This window comes from Sinocyclocheilus anshuiensis, unplaced genomic scaffold, assembly GCF_001515605.1.
Source record: "Sinocyclocheilus anshuiensis isolate Anshui unplaced genomic scaffold, SAMN03320099.WGS_v1.1 scaffold145, whole genome shotgun sequence".
In the NCBI taxonomy this organism is placed as follows: domain Eukaryota; kingdom Metazoa; phylum Chordata; class Actinopteri; order Cypriniformes; family Cyprinidae; genus Sinocyclocheilus; species Sinocyclocheilus anshuiensis.
Window position 1 is genome coordinate 1,174,456 of NW_015537973.1, and position 17,956 is coordinate 1,192,411.

General features: G+C 36.7%; 1 protein-coding gene across 3 annotated transcripts in view; it reads right to left on the reverse strand.

Moving 5' to 3' along the window:
• The window catches only part of glra3 (glycine receptor, alpha 3), a 69,002-nt gene extending 53,677 nt beyond the window's left edge, over positions 1-15,325 (reverse strand). For all 3 annotated transcript variants that reach the window (XM_016463653.1, XM_016463644.1, XM_016463638.1), the window contains exon 1: positions 14,945-15,325. In XM_016463653.1, the coding sequence (XP_016319139.1) occupies positions 14,945-15,015 (71 nt within the window). In that variant the 5' untranslated portion in view covers positions 15,016-15,325. The remainder of the gene's footprint in view (positions 1-14,944) is intronic.
• Positions 15,326-17,956: the final 2,631 nt, after the last annotated feature.

Consider the following 17,956-nt stretch of genomic DNA (forward strand, 5'->3'; position numbering starts at 1 on the left):
TACTATTACATTTTAAATAGGGTAACTTGTAATCTGTAACCTATTACATTTCTTATGTAACCTTCCCACCACTGTACATATACATATACATATACATATACATATATGGCTGAGCAATAACTGCCCCACCACCAGTGATTTCGGCCACTGCCCCTCAAAATGTCTGTGCACATACAGAAGGATCTTTTAAACAGTGGTGGGCCGTCAGGGCCAGCAAAGCCTTCTCTGCTGGCCTAAACACTATCAGAATCACTGATTTAGTTTTAATATATTTTTCCATGAATGTGTATTAATTTTTTCATACCAATGCTATCTGTAAGGTATAAATACGTTTGGGTGAATAAATGTCTGTAAGAACATCGTATGGACTGTATTTGTGTCATTTTGTTAGGTTAATGCTTCAGCTACAGATGATGTGTGTTGCGCAATTGTTAATTGGGTTTCTTTCTTTAGTAATGGCATTAATTCTCGCTACATAAGATACCTATCTGTTATGTAGTGCCCTGTTATACTGCATTTCTGTGTAATATATATGGTTTCTATAGCCGTGGCATCATTATGATGGTATGAAGAGATGGATTAATTCATGTAGGATGCCACTGAAGGCCTAGGTGTAAAATGCACGGCCTGCCACTGCTTTTAAATGTATCTGGGAATTTCAGTAAGCGACTATTTTTGACTGCTATGAAGAAAGTGAAGACTAACTGACCAACATGATTCATATTCAGAATTGTAAGCAAGCCGCACTTTGTTTACGGTTTGTATATCTGCAGTCTGGTTTTCCCTTTTTGAATGACAAATACAGATTACTGCCACCTGCTGGTATGGATATTATTTCCTCTAATGCAGCTGCAGAACCTCTGTGTTTGCAGTGTGTTCAAGCGCAAACTTTTTGGCCCAGACACAGGCAACAACACAGTCGGCTTTCGTCGCCACTAGTTCTTTGATGTCAGCTTGGTGTGGAATGGCCTTAACCAACACTGATGTTGCTTCTGAAACTGACAGCAAATTCTGCATCTGTGTAAAAGCCTCTGGCTATAAGCATTGTGTGTCTTGTCGGTGGGCCTTCCTGACTATGCAGAATTGTGAAGTCAAGAGTGCACATCCCACCTTTGCTCCCAGGAGCAGTAGGTAAACTGCAAACCTCCAATTACCAAGCTCCTTCTCAGCAGAAAGAACCAAGCTTCCAGCAACATCTCTCTCTCTCGCTCTCGCTCTCTCAGCCTGAAACCCTGGTCTAGGCAGAAACATCCCTACTAGAGAAAGCCATCAGCCATGGATTTGCTCTTGCAACCCCTGGAAGGAGTCACCTCTGGGTCCAAGTGTCTAACTGGTTTCCAGCAGTCCTAGATATATTGCCCTTGACACTTCACATTCCCTCCCACCAATACCAACAGAGGCCTTGAGACAGTTACCATGGAAACCACAGGCCAATGAAGCATCAATGGTGGTCAACAGAGCGAGGCAGTCACAGAGGATGCTCATGTTGGAGCCGATCGAAGGGGATTGAGGGGATGGCGTGAATGTGCATGTGAGGAGGCAGAATCGAGGATACTGACATCCGCAGATTGCATTCTACCTCAGACAAATCAGTGACAGAAAAAACATATGGTTAAAGTTCACACACAGGCTGTCTCTCTCTCACATGCACACACACACATGCATAACCTGCCTCTGTGGTGTTTTCTGTTGTATATATTTAAAATTTAAAGTTTCAAACGGTGAAATGGAAAGTTCTGTTATCACTAGAATATCACACCTCTGGAAACGGCTCTCAGCAAATCAGATTTGAGAACCAGAAATTGCTGTTGTATAACAGTTTGTAGTTATGTGACTTTCTACTCTACCACTTGCATTATTACAGTGTTTATCAGTACATTTTAAGGTTAAAAGCTGACTTTGGCTCTTTTAAATTTACAAAAAAAATAAAATAAAAAAATAGCTGCAACTGGGAAAAATTCACCAGAAAAATGAAAAAAGTGACAATAATTCTGGCATTATTGCATGGCATATTGGTGCCTGTATATTTTATAACTTACCATGTATTTAATTACATTATATAATGTTGATGTACCAGTCTACCTCTTATCCTGCAAAGATTGCTGGCGGCCCCAGATTTTTGTAAATTTAATATAGTATTTTTAGAGTGTAAATTTGACTGTGTGTGAGGCTGTTGTATTCATTGATGACCTTTGCTTTCAAACTTTCACTAAGGATGAGCCCGATGGCTAGTATCATAGCATCAGAATATGACTGACTTTTGAAATAATGGTTCAGAATGACAGATAAGTTGAGAGAAGGACAGGGCAGTACTTCAGACTGATTGGGAGAGGAAGGGGAAGGCACTGGATATTTGAAGAAAGGAAAAGAATGAAAGAGACAGACTGAAGGAGCGTATCAATGATAGATAGAAACAGGATGGCTAAGACAACTGAAAACATCAGTCCACAGTTCAGTCATTATAAAAGAAGAGTTATAGCTTCACCTTTACAGTGTGACAGCTCTGACTTAATCAAAAGCACTTACAATTCACACACGGTTCACTTCACATTCAGTCCCAGTCAAGAATAAATGCCAGCAGACACCCTATGCTCAAATTCACACGCAACATTTATCCACATAGACTGTATCTGAAATATGTCTGTTGCTTATTGATTATCTTGTTAATACTTTAATATTGTCCAATTACACAAATTACTGCAGAATGATGAAATATCTTTCATTTGCCACACACATGTATCATCGTTTGTGCTATGCTTATTCACTGACACAACACACATGCATCAGCATCTATACTTGAATATTAATTATAGACAAACACATTTATACAGTATATATATTTAATTATTTATATGTACATATGTACAAGTGTTTTTTTTTAAGAATGCTCTTAATGCTCACCAAAGCTGTGTTTATTTGATCAAAAACACAGTAGAAACAACAGTAATATTGTAAAATATTATTACAATTTAAAATAATTTTTTTCTTTTTTAATATGTTTTAAAATGTAAGTTATTCCTTTGATTGCAAAGCAGACTTTTCCTTCAAAAATAATTCTAATATGCTGATTTGCTGCTCAAAACACATTTCTTTTTATCATAAATTTTGAAAACAGTGGTATTAATATTTTTTGTGTGAACCATGATACATGATTTTTCTTAGATTAATTCATGAATAGAACAAATAGCATTTATGTGAACAAAATAAATGTATTTACACATCAATTAAATGTCATTACGTAATAAAAACATTAAACTACTGACCACAAACTTTTAAAACACACACACACACACACACATATATATACAGTATATATATATATACGTATACGATACGAGTACGATAGTTTGCTGATTTTCATTTCCACCAGCTGATTTTAGTTTTAGAACACCATGCATCACAATATTATACAACTATTTGCAACATATCTTCCATCTCATTATGCCTAGCAAGTCTGTGAAATGCATCCAGTTAGAATGAGGAGAGTATAGCTGCATTTTTGTTGTTACCCCCTGTAGGCTTCAGTCTCATTGGGTTGTCATTGCTGTGGGACAAACAACCCACTCCCCCAGCCCTCGTCTGCCTCCCTTAACGTGAATCCACAGCTAAACTGCTGGATCGCTGTGACCTGTCCTGTCAGCATGGTGTTCGCTGTGTTGTCTTGCTCTGCTATGCGAGGAGGCTGGACACAATTTGGCTCCTTTGTTTTCCAGCGGTTCACCTTCTCTGAATGTCGCCCACTGTCATTTTAGTGTTGCATACTGTGTGAGATGCTGATAGAACTCGTGTTGTTTAGCTCATGGGCATGCTTCAGCCTGAGGTGTGCTGGACTTGTTATTATGCCTTTCCTTATTAGGTGCTAGTAAGTTTTTAATGTCAATGAGTAATGTGTACGCGAATGTGTTGCCACCCTGTCCCACACAATTTCACTCTGTAATGGTAAGCTTTGGATTGTCATTTAGCGTTATTGGATAAGTATTACTGTGACAGCTGCTATTCATCTATATAAAAATCCAGTGGCATCAGCCAGCTGCAATAATACCTCACTCAGAGAGTGATACCACTGACTGATTCTAAACCATAGTGTCAAAACGAATACAATTAATAATAACAATATTTATAAACAAATATTGAATTGACAGTGATGTGATTTTTCTGTTTTAAACTGATTTCAGCATTTTCTGACCTGAGAAATATGTCACTGAAAATTGAAAATGCAACATGACAACCATATTCCCAACTTTGTAATAAGAATTGTTTATATAGCTGTTGTCAACAAAAGAGAAGCTTTAGAGTCTCCCTGTGGTTTTCCTCCAAAATAAAAGTTCTGGGCAAAGAAATTCAAACAGCCATGCATATTAGTATTGTAATTTTACTGCTGTTCTGCAAATTATAATTTTTTATTAGTAATACTACATACTAATTTTTTTTATTGTATAGAACAATAGTATGGATATATTTCTTTATTGATATATTAATAATTTAAATAATAGTTATTATTATTTATTAGCATGTTTTCCTTTCTTTTTGTCCTTTGCTGATCACAAAAAAAGGCTTTTATTTTGGTAGCTGCAAGCAAGAGAGTATGCAGCCAGATGCATGTACTATAAATGAACAATATGTGTTATTTCTTTCCCCTACAGAACACAAAACAAAAAGGCTTTTCAATTATGTCTGCAATCTGTTCCAGTGCTTTAAATACATGTCTTCCCATTCCATTTTGTGGCCAAAAAAAGTACTTTTGTTAGTGTTTGGATACTCACTGCCAGTGTCACCTATGGTGGTGATGGTGGAATATTTCCCAAGTACCCATTAACTTTACCTATTTGAGCTGTTTAAGTTATAAAATTTAATTAAAATATAACAAAAATGAAAACCCTAAAGGGTTCTTTTGATTGAACCCATAAAAAGGGTTCTATATAGAACCTTTTAGGGGTTCCAAATATGTAGCGCCTGATAGAACCCTTTAAGGTTCTATATAGAACCTTTTCTTCTAAGAGTGTATCATTCCAGTCATTCCAATGATTTAAATACTTATTGATGCAGCCCATTAATGAATTGTGCTGAATATATTGTGTATATATTGTACAGATTTTCTAACAGCTCCTGCTAGGAATACTGTCATTGTCAATGACTAAAAGGCTTTGTCCATCCTGTATCAAATGAACTGTTTTTCGTGCTTGAGAATTGTCACATTTAAAGTGTAAAATATTAATTTAGGAAACTCTTTAGGATAATCCAGAGGGATTTACTCATGAGGAATGGTGCAAAATAATTGACTCATCCAACATTACACTTTTATGGAAAAGCAGAAACACCTAGTCTGCCGTTGGTAACTGATTTCCTTAGAGAAATTCCTTGGAGATACAAGCACTCTGCTTTGTCAACTGATTGGTTGACATTTTTGGTAAATTGGATCAAGACTGGAAGCAGTCAGAGGCCCTCTGCTCCCCCATTGCTCTTTGATATTAGGCATGCAAACCCTTGCCAAAATAATCAAAAGGGTGTGCTCATGTGTGTCTATGTGTGGTCAACCACAAAATTGGTAGTAAAGATAACTGCTATTTGGGTGAAATGGCTTCCTTTGCTTGGAGGCAATGGTACATCTCAACAATAGTTTTTGTCATTATAGCTTAACAAAATTAAAATTCTAGGAAACGCAAACAAGAAACCTTCTAGTAACCACTATGCTTGAAGTCAGCAAAGCCGCCAATTGTAACAGTCATGTTGAGCACAGTCACAGTGGTCTTTCTCAGCCGTATTTATAAGAAACCAGATTATTTTACAATGGCTCTTTCTGCATGTAAAGTGAGAAATGTGTTTTCTTCCAGTCATAAATTGACATTCGTCTAACTGATAGATGACAACTTGAAATAGATATGCAACCTTGCTAAAAGCATTACAACATTTCTTCAAGATACAAATAAACAGAGTAAATTCATGGGTAAATAAAAATGAAGCAGGAAATCAGAGCACATGGATTCAGACAATGATCTGAAGACATGATGGCCTGAGGGTTTCCAGCAGTAACTGGAGCAGATGGAAGTTCAAATGAATATCCAAAGTCTTTATTTCTAAAATTAAAAAAACACCTCTGGTTCGTTCAGCTATCATTGTACTAATTTCTGTACTCAATTCAGACCCAAGTCTATGTCTATTGTCTTGTGTCTATCTATCTATCTATCTATCTATCTATATATCTATCTGTCTGTCTGTCTGTCTGTCTGTTAGCCTGTCCATCCGTCCATCCATCTATCTATCTGTCTGTTAACCTCATTACTATTGTTTGCTCATTCAAAAACCCTCATTGTTTTGTCAAAAATAAGTCTTTAATTACATTTTAAATTATTGGCATATGGTCATATACCTAAAAGAAAAATGTCTCTTTAAATAACTTTAATTTAGCTAGCTACTTTAAATTATGATGAGTAGCTTCGAGCTTGGCATGCTACAGTTTCAAAGCAGCTGCCAAATTTAGAAGGCTGTCCTATTTTTCCCAGAGCCACCCTGTGGAGTCTGGGTTTATTGAAATACAAAAAATCCTGGTTTTAGTGCTAAACAGGTGTGAAAGCTTCCTTCTGCGTTCGTCCTCTGGGAGCTCCTCAGCAGGAGAGATGTACTGTATGTTATCAGTCAGAATCCAAATGTTAGCCTACATATCTGATTAGGCTACGTGACAGAAATGTTCTTTCTCTTTTTACCTAGCACATACATGGCAATTATAAGATGCAACACTTAACTTGTGCCAATGAGAAAAGTTTAAGTTGACAGTGAAGGTTTTCTCTGCTTGTGTGCATTTCGGTCCAAACCAGTTGTCTAGCTTATCATTATGGGAAAGTGCTAATACACAAGGTGATTCTCGACATGCTTTCAATCTTTAGCCCTTATGTCTTTTTTGAATGGTGAAAGAACTGAGACTTTGTTGTTTAGTAAAGATAAGTCCATGCACAGCTGTTATTCAAATTTAAACACTGTTTCTGAGTAATTGCATACACTCTTCACTCCTCGATGTACTTTATTTTTACACCACTAACTGAAATGACCAGAGTCCCCTGGGATCCTCTGTCTCATATTTCATGTAAGGTCCTCATTTCCTTTTCAGTCAGATAGCTAATACGCTGACTGCATAAATCACTCGCATTCTAGAACACTGAATTTTCCTTTGCCAGATGTTTGAGGTATGGCTGATGCACATTGTCTCCAACAGTCACTATATTGACAAGGTCTATGTGATTTCTGTTTCTCTGTGACCCAGCCTCTAGATCTTTACCCTTAGCTGCATTTCCAACAGCGTTCCACTAGTATCATAGAATGCCGGCCACGGACTGAAGATCTGAAAAGACTGCTGATGAGATGTATGAGATGCATTGAGAACAAAGAGAAAGATGAGTTCAGGTATACCTGCTGAATAAATATCTTAGCTCTTCTATCAAAACCTTGAGAGCGTGCTCCTGACATGAAGGCATCAATGAAAACAATTCCAAAAGGTAGGAAAGTATTCGAATGCTGCCTCCTAAGATACCTTCTTTTGGTCAAATTCAGGCAGCATTGCATGTATTATTTACTGAGAATGTAGTCAGAGAATTTTGAATTTTAAATATAATTTGATCAACACTAAAAATAATGATTAAAAACTATTTTACTAAAATTTACCATATAATGTGCTCATTTGTGATTTGCAGCACAGTTCCCCTCCAGTGAAGGAGGAAGCTTACTTGGTTCTGGAACCGTGGTCTCAGCCTACACAAACTTACATTACACTGAACACACACACTTAATATTCTGTTGCCATCACTAACAATGGACTGATTATCTGTAGCACAAAAGATGGACTGAGGATACACTGCATCGATACTCGGATCAATGCAACCACAGACGTAGGTCTCTGCTAAGATCTGCACCATTCATCTCCTCTTCATATGTGTGGTAATGTAATATCCTTTATGTGCACACACGCACACACACATGACATAACGGACAGATATAATTTCAGCAAAACATATCCCCATAAGTTTCAGGCTGCTAAATCCAGTCTATGTCTACTAGTGGAAAAAGTAGTGCACTTGGACAAAAAATGTATTTAATTTAATTTAAAAATTGCATCTAATGTGTGGTAGAATGATTATTGGTTTGTAGAATGATTATGGTTTGCAAAATCCATCCCCTTTAGCTACTTGATAATAATATAATGAAAAATTGGATCAGGGACAAATGTATAACTCTATCTAATATAATGAAATGTGTTTATCTTAACCTGCTGTTTGTTTACACAAATTGATTTGTTCCTCCACCAGCTGAAACAACTTGAAATGACATAGTTATAATGATTTGTGTTTGTCGGGTCTTTCTAATAAAGGGCCTCATGGGCCTTTAGTAACAAATCGTAATAAAAATATGCTCTGATGTCAAATTGCTATTTAAATATAACCATAGCAATAGCAGCAAAAATATGTTGGGCTTGACTGTATATCAGGACAGCCACAGTGGCTCAGGCTCTAATCTGCTCAGGCTGGTGTAGATACATACACAATTCACCATTCACTGTATGTGGATTTGGCTTCAGCTGCTCATAGCATTGCATCACCGCAGAACAAGATTTCAAAACTTGTCCCTGAAATTGCACAGTGGTCTTCGAACCTACAGCATGTTCCCAAGCCAAGAATAGCTTTTATAAAATTAACACACTTCTGTACTTTTAGTTTTTCAAACATTCTTACAAGATACACTTCACCCAGGTTAGTCTGTGTATTGTCAGGCCAAGTGGAAACAGGAAACAAGTTAAGTGGACAGGAAAGAGCTCTCCTGCAAGCCCAGCTGAGAGGTATTTTTATTGATGGAGTAGATGCAGCTTTACTAAGCATGAGCTGAGAAAAACAGGAACTCACACTCCACAGTATGTGACAGCAGTGACACTGATGTCCGACAGAGGTTTGTGCTTCACGCATCAACTGTCACACAGGCAGCTTAAATGGCACAGTTATAGCTTATTTTCACCACTATATGCAAACCGTGACTAGCACGCCTAACTCTGGTAATATATCCCATCCTGGCAGCTGTTTTTACTGTGCTTCACCACCACACCACTGCTTCATTACTTAGTATTGACATAACTGCAGATAATATTAATGGTGTTTTATGTGGCTTTATGTGGAATCATATAGAGATTTTAAGAGTTTTATATATGTTTTTGTACCAAAGACGTACACTACCACTCAAATTTTTGGAGTAAGTAATATTTTTTTATAGAAGTTAATACATTTATACAGCAATGATGCATTAAATTAATCAAAAGTTCAAATAAATGTTCTCTTTCACTTTCTATTCATCAAAGAATTCTAAAAAATAATATTGATAATTAGAAATCAGCATGTTTGGATGATTTTGACGGATCGTGTGACACTGGAGTAATGGCTGCTGAAAATTCAGCTGTGCATCACAGGATTAAATTACGTTTTTAAGTATATTAAAATAGAAAACAATTAAGTTGCAATAATATTTCACAATATCACTTTTTTGTTTTGTTTTTTGATCAAATAAATACAGCCTTGGTGAGATGGTATACTTTTCAAAAACATTAAAACTTTTGAACAATAGTGCGCTTTAATAGGCTATAAAAAATCATACTATAAATTTAAACAATTTTTTTCTCAGAGCATCAGACTATGATGAAATATTATGCAAATTTAAATTGCTTATATCATGAAAGCATCGCTGATACCTTTACCTGTTTGTTGAATATTCTTCATAGTCTTAATAGTGTTTCCTTTTATCTTTTATAAAATAATAAAGTGTCAGATGTTTTATTTGAATAAGCATTCAATATAAGTTTTTAATAATTTTATGTCAAAATTTGCTCTTTTTGTTTCAACCTAGTATTTACTTAGATCTTACTCCATGACATTTTCCTCATACAGAAAACATTTTTAAGCTGCTTAAAGAGGCCTCCCTCTGTTCTGTGTCTTTCTCTGGACTTCAAAAACTCTGATGAAAGTATTCAAGAGAAACGGGGCTGGCAGAATAACTCAAAGCGCAATCAATGCTTTGTGACAAAATCGTATCAATAATGCAACAGGAGCTACCTAATCTGCCTTTTACAATACAAATACGCAAAACTGGCACAAGAGGCAGAGGAGTGAAACAGGCTAAAAAAAAAGACTAAAATACCCCTTGAAGGCAAAGAAAAAGAGAGCATTAGTGCTTTTGGAAGCCAAGTGGTTTGTTAAGGAACGAGAGCCAGAGGGTAAGGCTGGTCAGTTGGTCCTAATGCACATGGTGAAAGGTACACTGGCAGAAAACAGAAACGATGTGGTGTTCTTCCCGCTGGGGGTGAGCCGCTCTCATCTATTGGAACATTCCGCTCCAATGAGCGGTCCAGCAGATGAAAATTAAAGTGAGAGTAGCGCAAATGTGAACAAACATCTGGCTTTACATTGTGCATGTGTGCATTTTGTATTATCTTCAATTATCAAGAGACACTCTTGTTAACATGTCTTATGTCAGAAATCGTTATTGTGTGTGTGTGTGTGTGTGTATATATATATATATATATATATATATATACCTATGTTTGTGTTCAGTTATTTTACTTTAATGGCAATGAAAATAACCTATTTATTGCCATTAAAGTGAAATTACTGAACCTACAAATAGGAGCCTGAGAATAATGCTCATTTTAGAATAAAATTTCAAAGTTAATAAAGCAACTCAGGCTCATTGGACAAACATGCCTCGATCAACATTTTTCCAAAGAAAAATGCTTTTTAGTGCCACTCAAGAAACATGCAAGAAACAACATAATATACAGTAATTTTTGCAAAAACATCGCCACATGCATGTATTTTTCCTGAGCCTGGGTTGCAACAAAATGTACTGATTGCCATCCATTTTTTGCTAAGAGAATATTATAGGTATTTCAAATACATATTTAGACTTGTCACACTTTAAAATAATGATATACATCTGGATATTTTTGGTGGATGAAGTGTGAGACTCAGCAACAGCATGTCTTTCTCTTGGAGCAGATGACAGAGTGATGCACAGTGACCTACACTGTCTTTGGTCCAGTGCTGATATTAGTCTGTCCTTGTCTAGTCAAGCTATTTGAGTTGGCAGATCTGCTGTCACAAAATGTCCCTAATAAAAAACAACAGAGTTGAGAGTTGTCTCGGTCTTTCTAAATTCTTTACGTATGCAGTATTTCCTCACTCTGAATAGTAGTTATATGTATACTGATCATAGAATCAAAGCCTACCACAGCAGTTTTTTTTTCTTATACATAGCTGTACATAATTAAATCCACTGTCGTCAAACCATGAACCTGTAATGGAAATGTCAGTTTTAATAATAACATACTTCAATCCTACCAGCAGTCAGTCTTTGTGAACTGTCAGTGCAGATTACTGCAAAATCCCAGTCCAGATGCTAATTACTTCTGCTCTGAGTCGCTATATCAGGCAATGATTGATTAAGTGTTCTATCTTTACCAATCCAAATGCAAAGTTAGTATTTGCAATCAAATAGGGGAGATTGGGGCTAGTTGTCACACTTTTCCTTCCAGTGAATATTGACTTCATCTTATGTTTGAAAGTCAGTTATTGTTAAAGCTCATACCATTCAGTGCTACAGAAAAAAAAGGTACTGAACATTTTCACCACTGTGGAAAAAAGAGCTGACGTTTTAACACCATGACCCCATGGCAGGTGTCACACTATATGGGGTAAGTTGTCACAATGAAAACTTGCTATTTAAAAGATTCAAATAGGCTTAAAAGCACATGTGACAACTTGCCCCAATTAAAATTCTGTTTTAGCCCAATCTGACATTATATACAGTAAATAACTCCTGTAATGCATTTTCATTAGACAGTTGACCCTTGCCTAAATGTATTCCAGTGTGGTTTTATTGTGTTCACTTGTTTACCTAACAACCATAGCAATGAGAATTTTTTTTGATTATTATTCGATAATAAATAGACATGTTTGAAACCAACATTTGCGTAAAAAGCATTTGAATAATTGAACTTTTACTCATAACCTTATAGTTACTGAAATATAGCTCTTGTGACAACTTCCCCATATGACAGCTAACCCCCGTCGCCCTTATTTGGGTTCCTAAAGCTATTGAGAAATCAGATTAGTCATCCGTGAAGCCACCAACAAGTTAGAAACTGTGACAATATTCAACGTCCAACAAAACAGGGTACGACAGAAAGACTCTGGGGCACTAATCAGGCAATTTTGATCCTTTATGTTCTTGAAGAAAACAACATATTCAAATCCATGTCAGCCCAGAGGCACATAATGACTAGCTAGTATGGAGCAGATGCATGTAAACCTGTGCTGAGTGGTGTAGGGTATGAACACAATGCCTTACAGTGCCGTATTCCATTATCCTTTCTGAGAATAAACTGACAGCTGAAATATCTGTCTGTACGCATTCTCAGTGTGTGAATGCCTAAACGCGTGAGTGCTGGGGCCGTTTGTTTGATTGTGGTTGATGATGTATTTGTGTTGTCATCTGTGGCGATGTGGTGAGGACTTCATGCTTTGATGTGGTTGAGTGTATGCTATGTGGCTTTGGGTGTATAAAAATGAATGTGTCATCTTTCTTTTTTTTTTGTGGGAAGTGGTCATGAAAATTCTCAATGCGTAAAATATGTACTCCATGTGTAAACAAACTTGTAGCCTTACATTTACTGTGCCTGAATTCTCTCTATGGTTGTTTTGCCTGAGGTTGTTATAGTTATTATAGTATAACTACTAATATAATTAAAACTGGAATAAAAATAAATGTTACAGATATAATAATAATAATAATAATAAATATCTAAAATGACAAACACTAAAAAATTACTGAAAGTTTAACTAAATGAAAACAGAAAATATGAAAAAAATGGTAGGTTGTTCCATACGTAACTCTAAAAATAAGGAATTAAATTACTTTGTTTAATATTTTTGCACATGAAAAAAAAATATTTAAAGGAATAAGTAGTAGAATATAGTCCTGATTCCTACTGTATATATTATTTATTATATATTCAATAACAGAGCCTTGTACGATGCCTTAGTTTTAAAATTAAAATGGTCAGATTAAAATTCAGGACAGTGTGAAAATAATATTATGTAAATGTGGTAGACCAATGTAAATAATAATATTAATAATTGTCTACAGTTTACTTAATCCAGCTAATTTTGATACTTTTCAACTGTATTGTTTCATAGGAAACAAGCATTTTATTCATCTATTGACGTTCTACAGCTGCTGTCAACTGATAAAGAACCAAAACATCCCTCATTAAATTATCGGCATTTTGAAGAGTATCTTAATGAATTATTATGTGCTAAGAGGATTTATGGTACACCAAAGTCTGTATATAATACATTGTATATAATGGTGGGTATTTTTATTCAAGCATTTCAATTCAAGCGGATCAAAGGATGTAAATCATCAAAGAAAATGACAAATGTGCTTTGCCAGGACACACATCACTATTAACACATTAATGAGACTGAACAAGATTCTATCAGCTGTGAAAATCAGAAAGAGTCGAGGAGACACTTTCCACAGTCTACAGAGCCTGCGGATAAAATCTTTGCACCAAGATATAAGCGCATCGAGAGGAAACTCAGACGACTACCACTCAACACCTTGTTTGCTGACACTGCACCTGTTGTGAAGTGAAGCTGAGCCATTGTTGCATGATATCAAACTATACTCCTTTTCCACCTCCTCTGCTAAGCTATTCTCTGTCCATAAAGCCTTTGCCATCTCTGAAGATCAATCTTATTGGTGAGAAGCTCTTGTAAAAAGTTATTTGCAACATAACACATTCTAAGTTCGATTTGAAGGATGAATGTTTCCTGTACACTGTAATTAATTCTGAATTGTGGAATGAGGCATTTCGTGCTTTTCTTTGAAAACTATATCCTAAGTAATGGCTTTAGGTAAAAACTCTCCCTCAAGGAACACTGAATGGCAACCAATACAAAGGCGACATAGACAGTGCCAACATATCAATAATGCAAGGCGTTACGCTTGCGTGGGCCCAAGGATCGTCGACAAATGAAACATAAAAAAATCATAGCATCATCAGCTAAAAGACTTGTGAGGATTCAGTGCAGTTCAAAGGGACACAGAACTCTCATCTGCGCCAATTTCATATTTCAGAGCTACTTGTAAGTCCGGACTGAAGAGTGGTGGAAAAAAAAGAGTCAAAATAATCACCCAAACTAAGAGATTTGTGACTGCGCTTGAATGAATATCAGTCAGGATTCATACTGTATGAAGGTAAAGTTTCACTGGGATGTACTATCAGGAGTCCAACAAAAAAAAAAACATAACATACTTCTTGTTGAATCATACTGAAAGATCCATTTACTTCCTGCAAACCATTTATTTCTATATGAAGGAGGAGATAATTATTGATCAAGTGCCTATTACCTTTTCTTAACTTTGGAGCATTTTCTATTTTGTTTTCCATTTCCATTAGTATTTTAACATTTCTGACATTTGGGCACAAAAGCATCATGTACATTTATCTAAAACAGCATAATTGAATCACATAAATGATGAAAAGTCTGTTTTACTTCAGAAAGCAGTACTTTTAAGAATTATTCCCGGGCTTTAAATGAAAATGGCAAGATATCACCTGTTACACTGAGAAAAAGCTGCTTAAAAACTTTACCTGCCATCAATAGCTATAATGAACACAGTGGTGACACAAGAACTATTCATTACAGCATAGCCTTCTGTAGTGATAAATTAACATGAAGTAAAAGATTCACATAAAACAAAAGAATAGAATCTGATTTTCAAATGACTCTGTTTGGCACAGGCTTTTGATACTTTCAACCTCCACAGCTCGTCAGCTAAAAAATCCCGACATCAAACTGTATAAAAAACTTTCATTACTCTTTCCTCCGCCAGGGAACATATTTGCTCTTACCTCAACAGAATTCCTATTTGCCACGCAATGAATCCCCAGACAGCCACAGAACGCAGCCTTTTCCAAGTCATCTCAAGGCTTGATTGGCATAGACATACAGTCCTTTCTGAATGCCCGTGCTCTCTTCAGCACCTCTGGCTTCTTGACTTCAGGACCCTGGACAGCGCTCCAGCTGTTCTTCCTTCACTCCTGTGCACTGTAGGCTCGTTACGCACGGCAATCGCAAAGGAATTCCTCATAATCTTATGAAGCTAAACGGCAAATATGAAACTCTTCCCTCGTAGCGGCACTGGACGAGATGGAGTGCTGTTTGAAAGCGTGCGGCAGCTGAAGTGATTCTTGACATATTCAGACATCTCTGAGCAGAGACCGCCCCACACAGCGCGCTTGACTGACTGCGCTTCTCCACTCTCACTGTACACGTGCATGTGCAACGCTTACTTACAATTACAGAGAACTGATTTTGAATACTTCCCATTTCACCATGAGAGCTGCCACGTGATTAATACTATGATATGGGATTATTATATATGCGGGAAGCGACGTCAAGTTCATGCGAAAGAAAGAACATTTGCAATGGGTGACAAGGTATTAGTTCATGATTATTGGCGAGGAAAGAAGTGGATGCCTGGTGTGGTGTTAGCAAAGACAGGCCCAGTATCATACACTGTCGATGTAGGACTTTCAGTTCATTGGAGGCGTCATGTTGATCAAATTTTGGCACATCAGGATGATTGCGACAATGGAGATGAGATTGGTCCAGAGACCATTGAAGTCCCTGAGGGGAATCTGACAGATTTGTGTGAACATCCGATCTCAGGAGAGACATCACGTCCTAGTCTTGATCAAATTCCAACAGGATTAGCACAATCAGAAGATTCAGCCACTAGGGACAATGAGGTGGTGTTACACACTCCACACAAAGAGGCTAAGCGCTATCCTGAACGTACCATCAAGCCTCCAGTACGGTTTAGCCCATAAGGCTTACCTTGATGGTATAAACCAATTCCATTGGTTGTATGTTAACAGTCATGGTGCTGAGTTTAATTTAAAGAATAAGCACAACACAGTTCATTGAATGATTCTACCATTTAAGATTCTAGTGTTTTATTATAGTTGTTCTATATTTTGGTATTACTATGAGTGCTACATTATACAGGCAAATATCTATGTATATGTGGACATGTAAAAGGAAAAGAAAGAGATCCATCTTTGTCTATGTTAAGTGTATGTAACATTGTTACTGAAATGATTACAACAACACTAAGTGGGGAGGGAAATGTGATGTATGTGCTTAATGTTTCAGCGCACTAGGAGGCGCTCAAGATCACTACCGTGTGTATGTTATGTTATCAATGAAGAAAAAGACTTCAGAGTTCTCAGTAAATTAGAAGTGAGTTGACACAGCACTCGTCTCAACGTATTATTCATGTTATATAACAGATAAGATATAACACTTTCCTTCACTGAAACCTTCAGTTTCATGCAAAAGAATCTGCCTAATCAATAATAAGGCTCAAACCTCTTAACTAGAAAACATAAAGAAAATGGGTGGATAAAGATCATATTCACAATGAGCGGTTGCATTTTGTTACTCTGGCAATGAATCACCACAGGCAATGAGCAGTGTGGCATATTGCAACACCCGCTCTGTAGGTACTCATCACATTATAATGCAAATGCATTTATTCGGCATCCAAAGAGACGCGTGGCATTTACTGAATCAGTTCTATATAGAGAGATTATTGCACTGTATTGGCTGGGAAAAAGACGAATTGCTCAATTACAGGTGTGTGGCGAGTCATTATCTTGACCCGGCACACTGCATATTAAAGGCCCTTATTTGGAAGCCACAGACACTTTGGTGGGCAGTTTAGTCTCAAGGGAATGCCGTTGCTAGAGAAATTCTGGAAAGACTTCTCATTATAAGAGTATCTATGAGTAAAAAATGATTTAGAACCAAATCACAATAGGATTTTGAAATTATGTTTTAAAAAATGTTTTAGTGCGGTGGCTGGCTTACTTTATCTAGAATGATTGGAAGCTCAATCCTGCAAGGGGAAATTCATGAACTGTACACTCATGAACTGTACTTTTGTGCAAGACGCTTAACCCCACGTTACTCCAGGGAGACTGTCCTTCGTATTAAGTGTACAATAAATCACTTTGGCTCAGTGACTCAGCTAAATGACTTCTTACTAGTGCACAATACACCCATTTCATAAAAATGGTGATTTAGTAAAGCTGTTTGTATCAAATTGAACATACAATGAATGTGGGACACCATTTCTGTCCACCTGCATGTCTTCCTTCTGTATCCACATAACATATGCACTTTGCTCACATGAAATAGACAATCTCTGTCATGACCAAAGCGCACCACATTGCTCATAGTTGGTGCCATATTAAACACTTTGCCTGAATGCTAATTTAAAGAATGCTTCTCAGAGCTAATGGTGTAGTTATTTCCAGCCAATGGGCTTCATAGCACTTACAAAATGGGTCACACCAGCAATTAAATGTTCCAATCTGTCTGGTGGATCCATCAGAAAGGGACTTTAGCCATGACTGCAGTAATAGTTCTGAGCAGATAATTAGAAATGCACTCTGCCATGCCAAATTTAGACATTAGCAAAGCCTTAGTAATCAGGATAGAAGAGAGCTGCATTCTGACTCAATATGAAAGTATTAATGTCTTCTTTTGATGTTAAATTGTGACAAGTTCATGCCAAAAGCTGTTAATCTTACATTTGTTTGGTCAAGAGGAATGTGAGTAGGAAGGTAAGCACACTGAACTACATGCTACAAACTTCAAAGCTTTGCTTTGAAATGTAACCTTATTAAATCTAATGCCATAAACTGATGTTAAAACTGAGAGAAAATTTCAAAACGTGCGCTTTCGCAACCAATATTTTTGCTTTTGTGATTTTGTGCTTTCCTGTGTGCATTATGGGGCCTAACGGCACATAGAACATTTCCTTCCAGTTGAGAAAGTCTTTCACGTTTCATTCA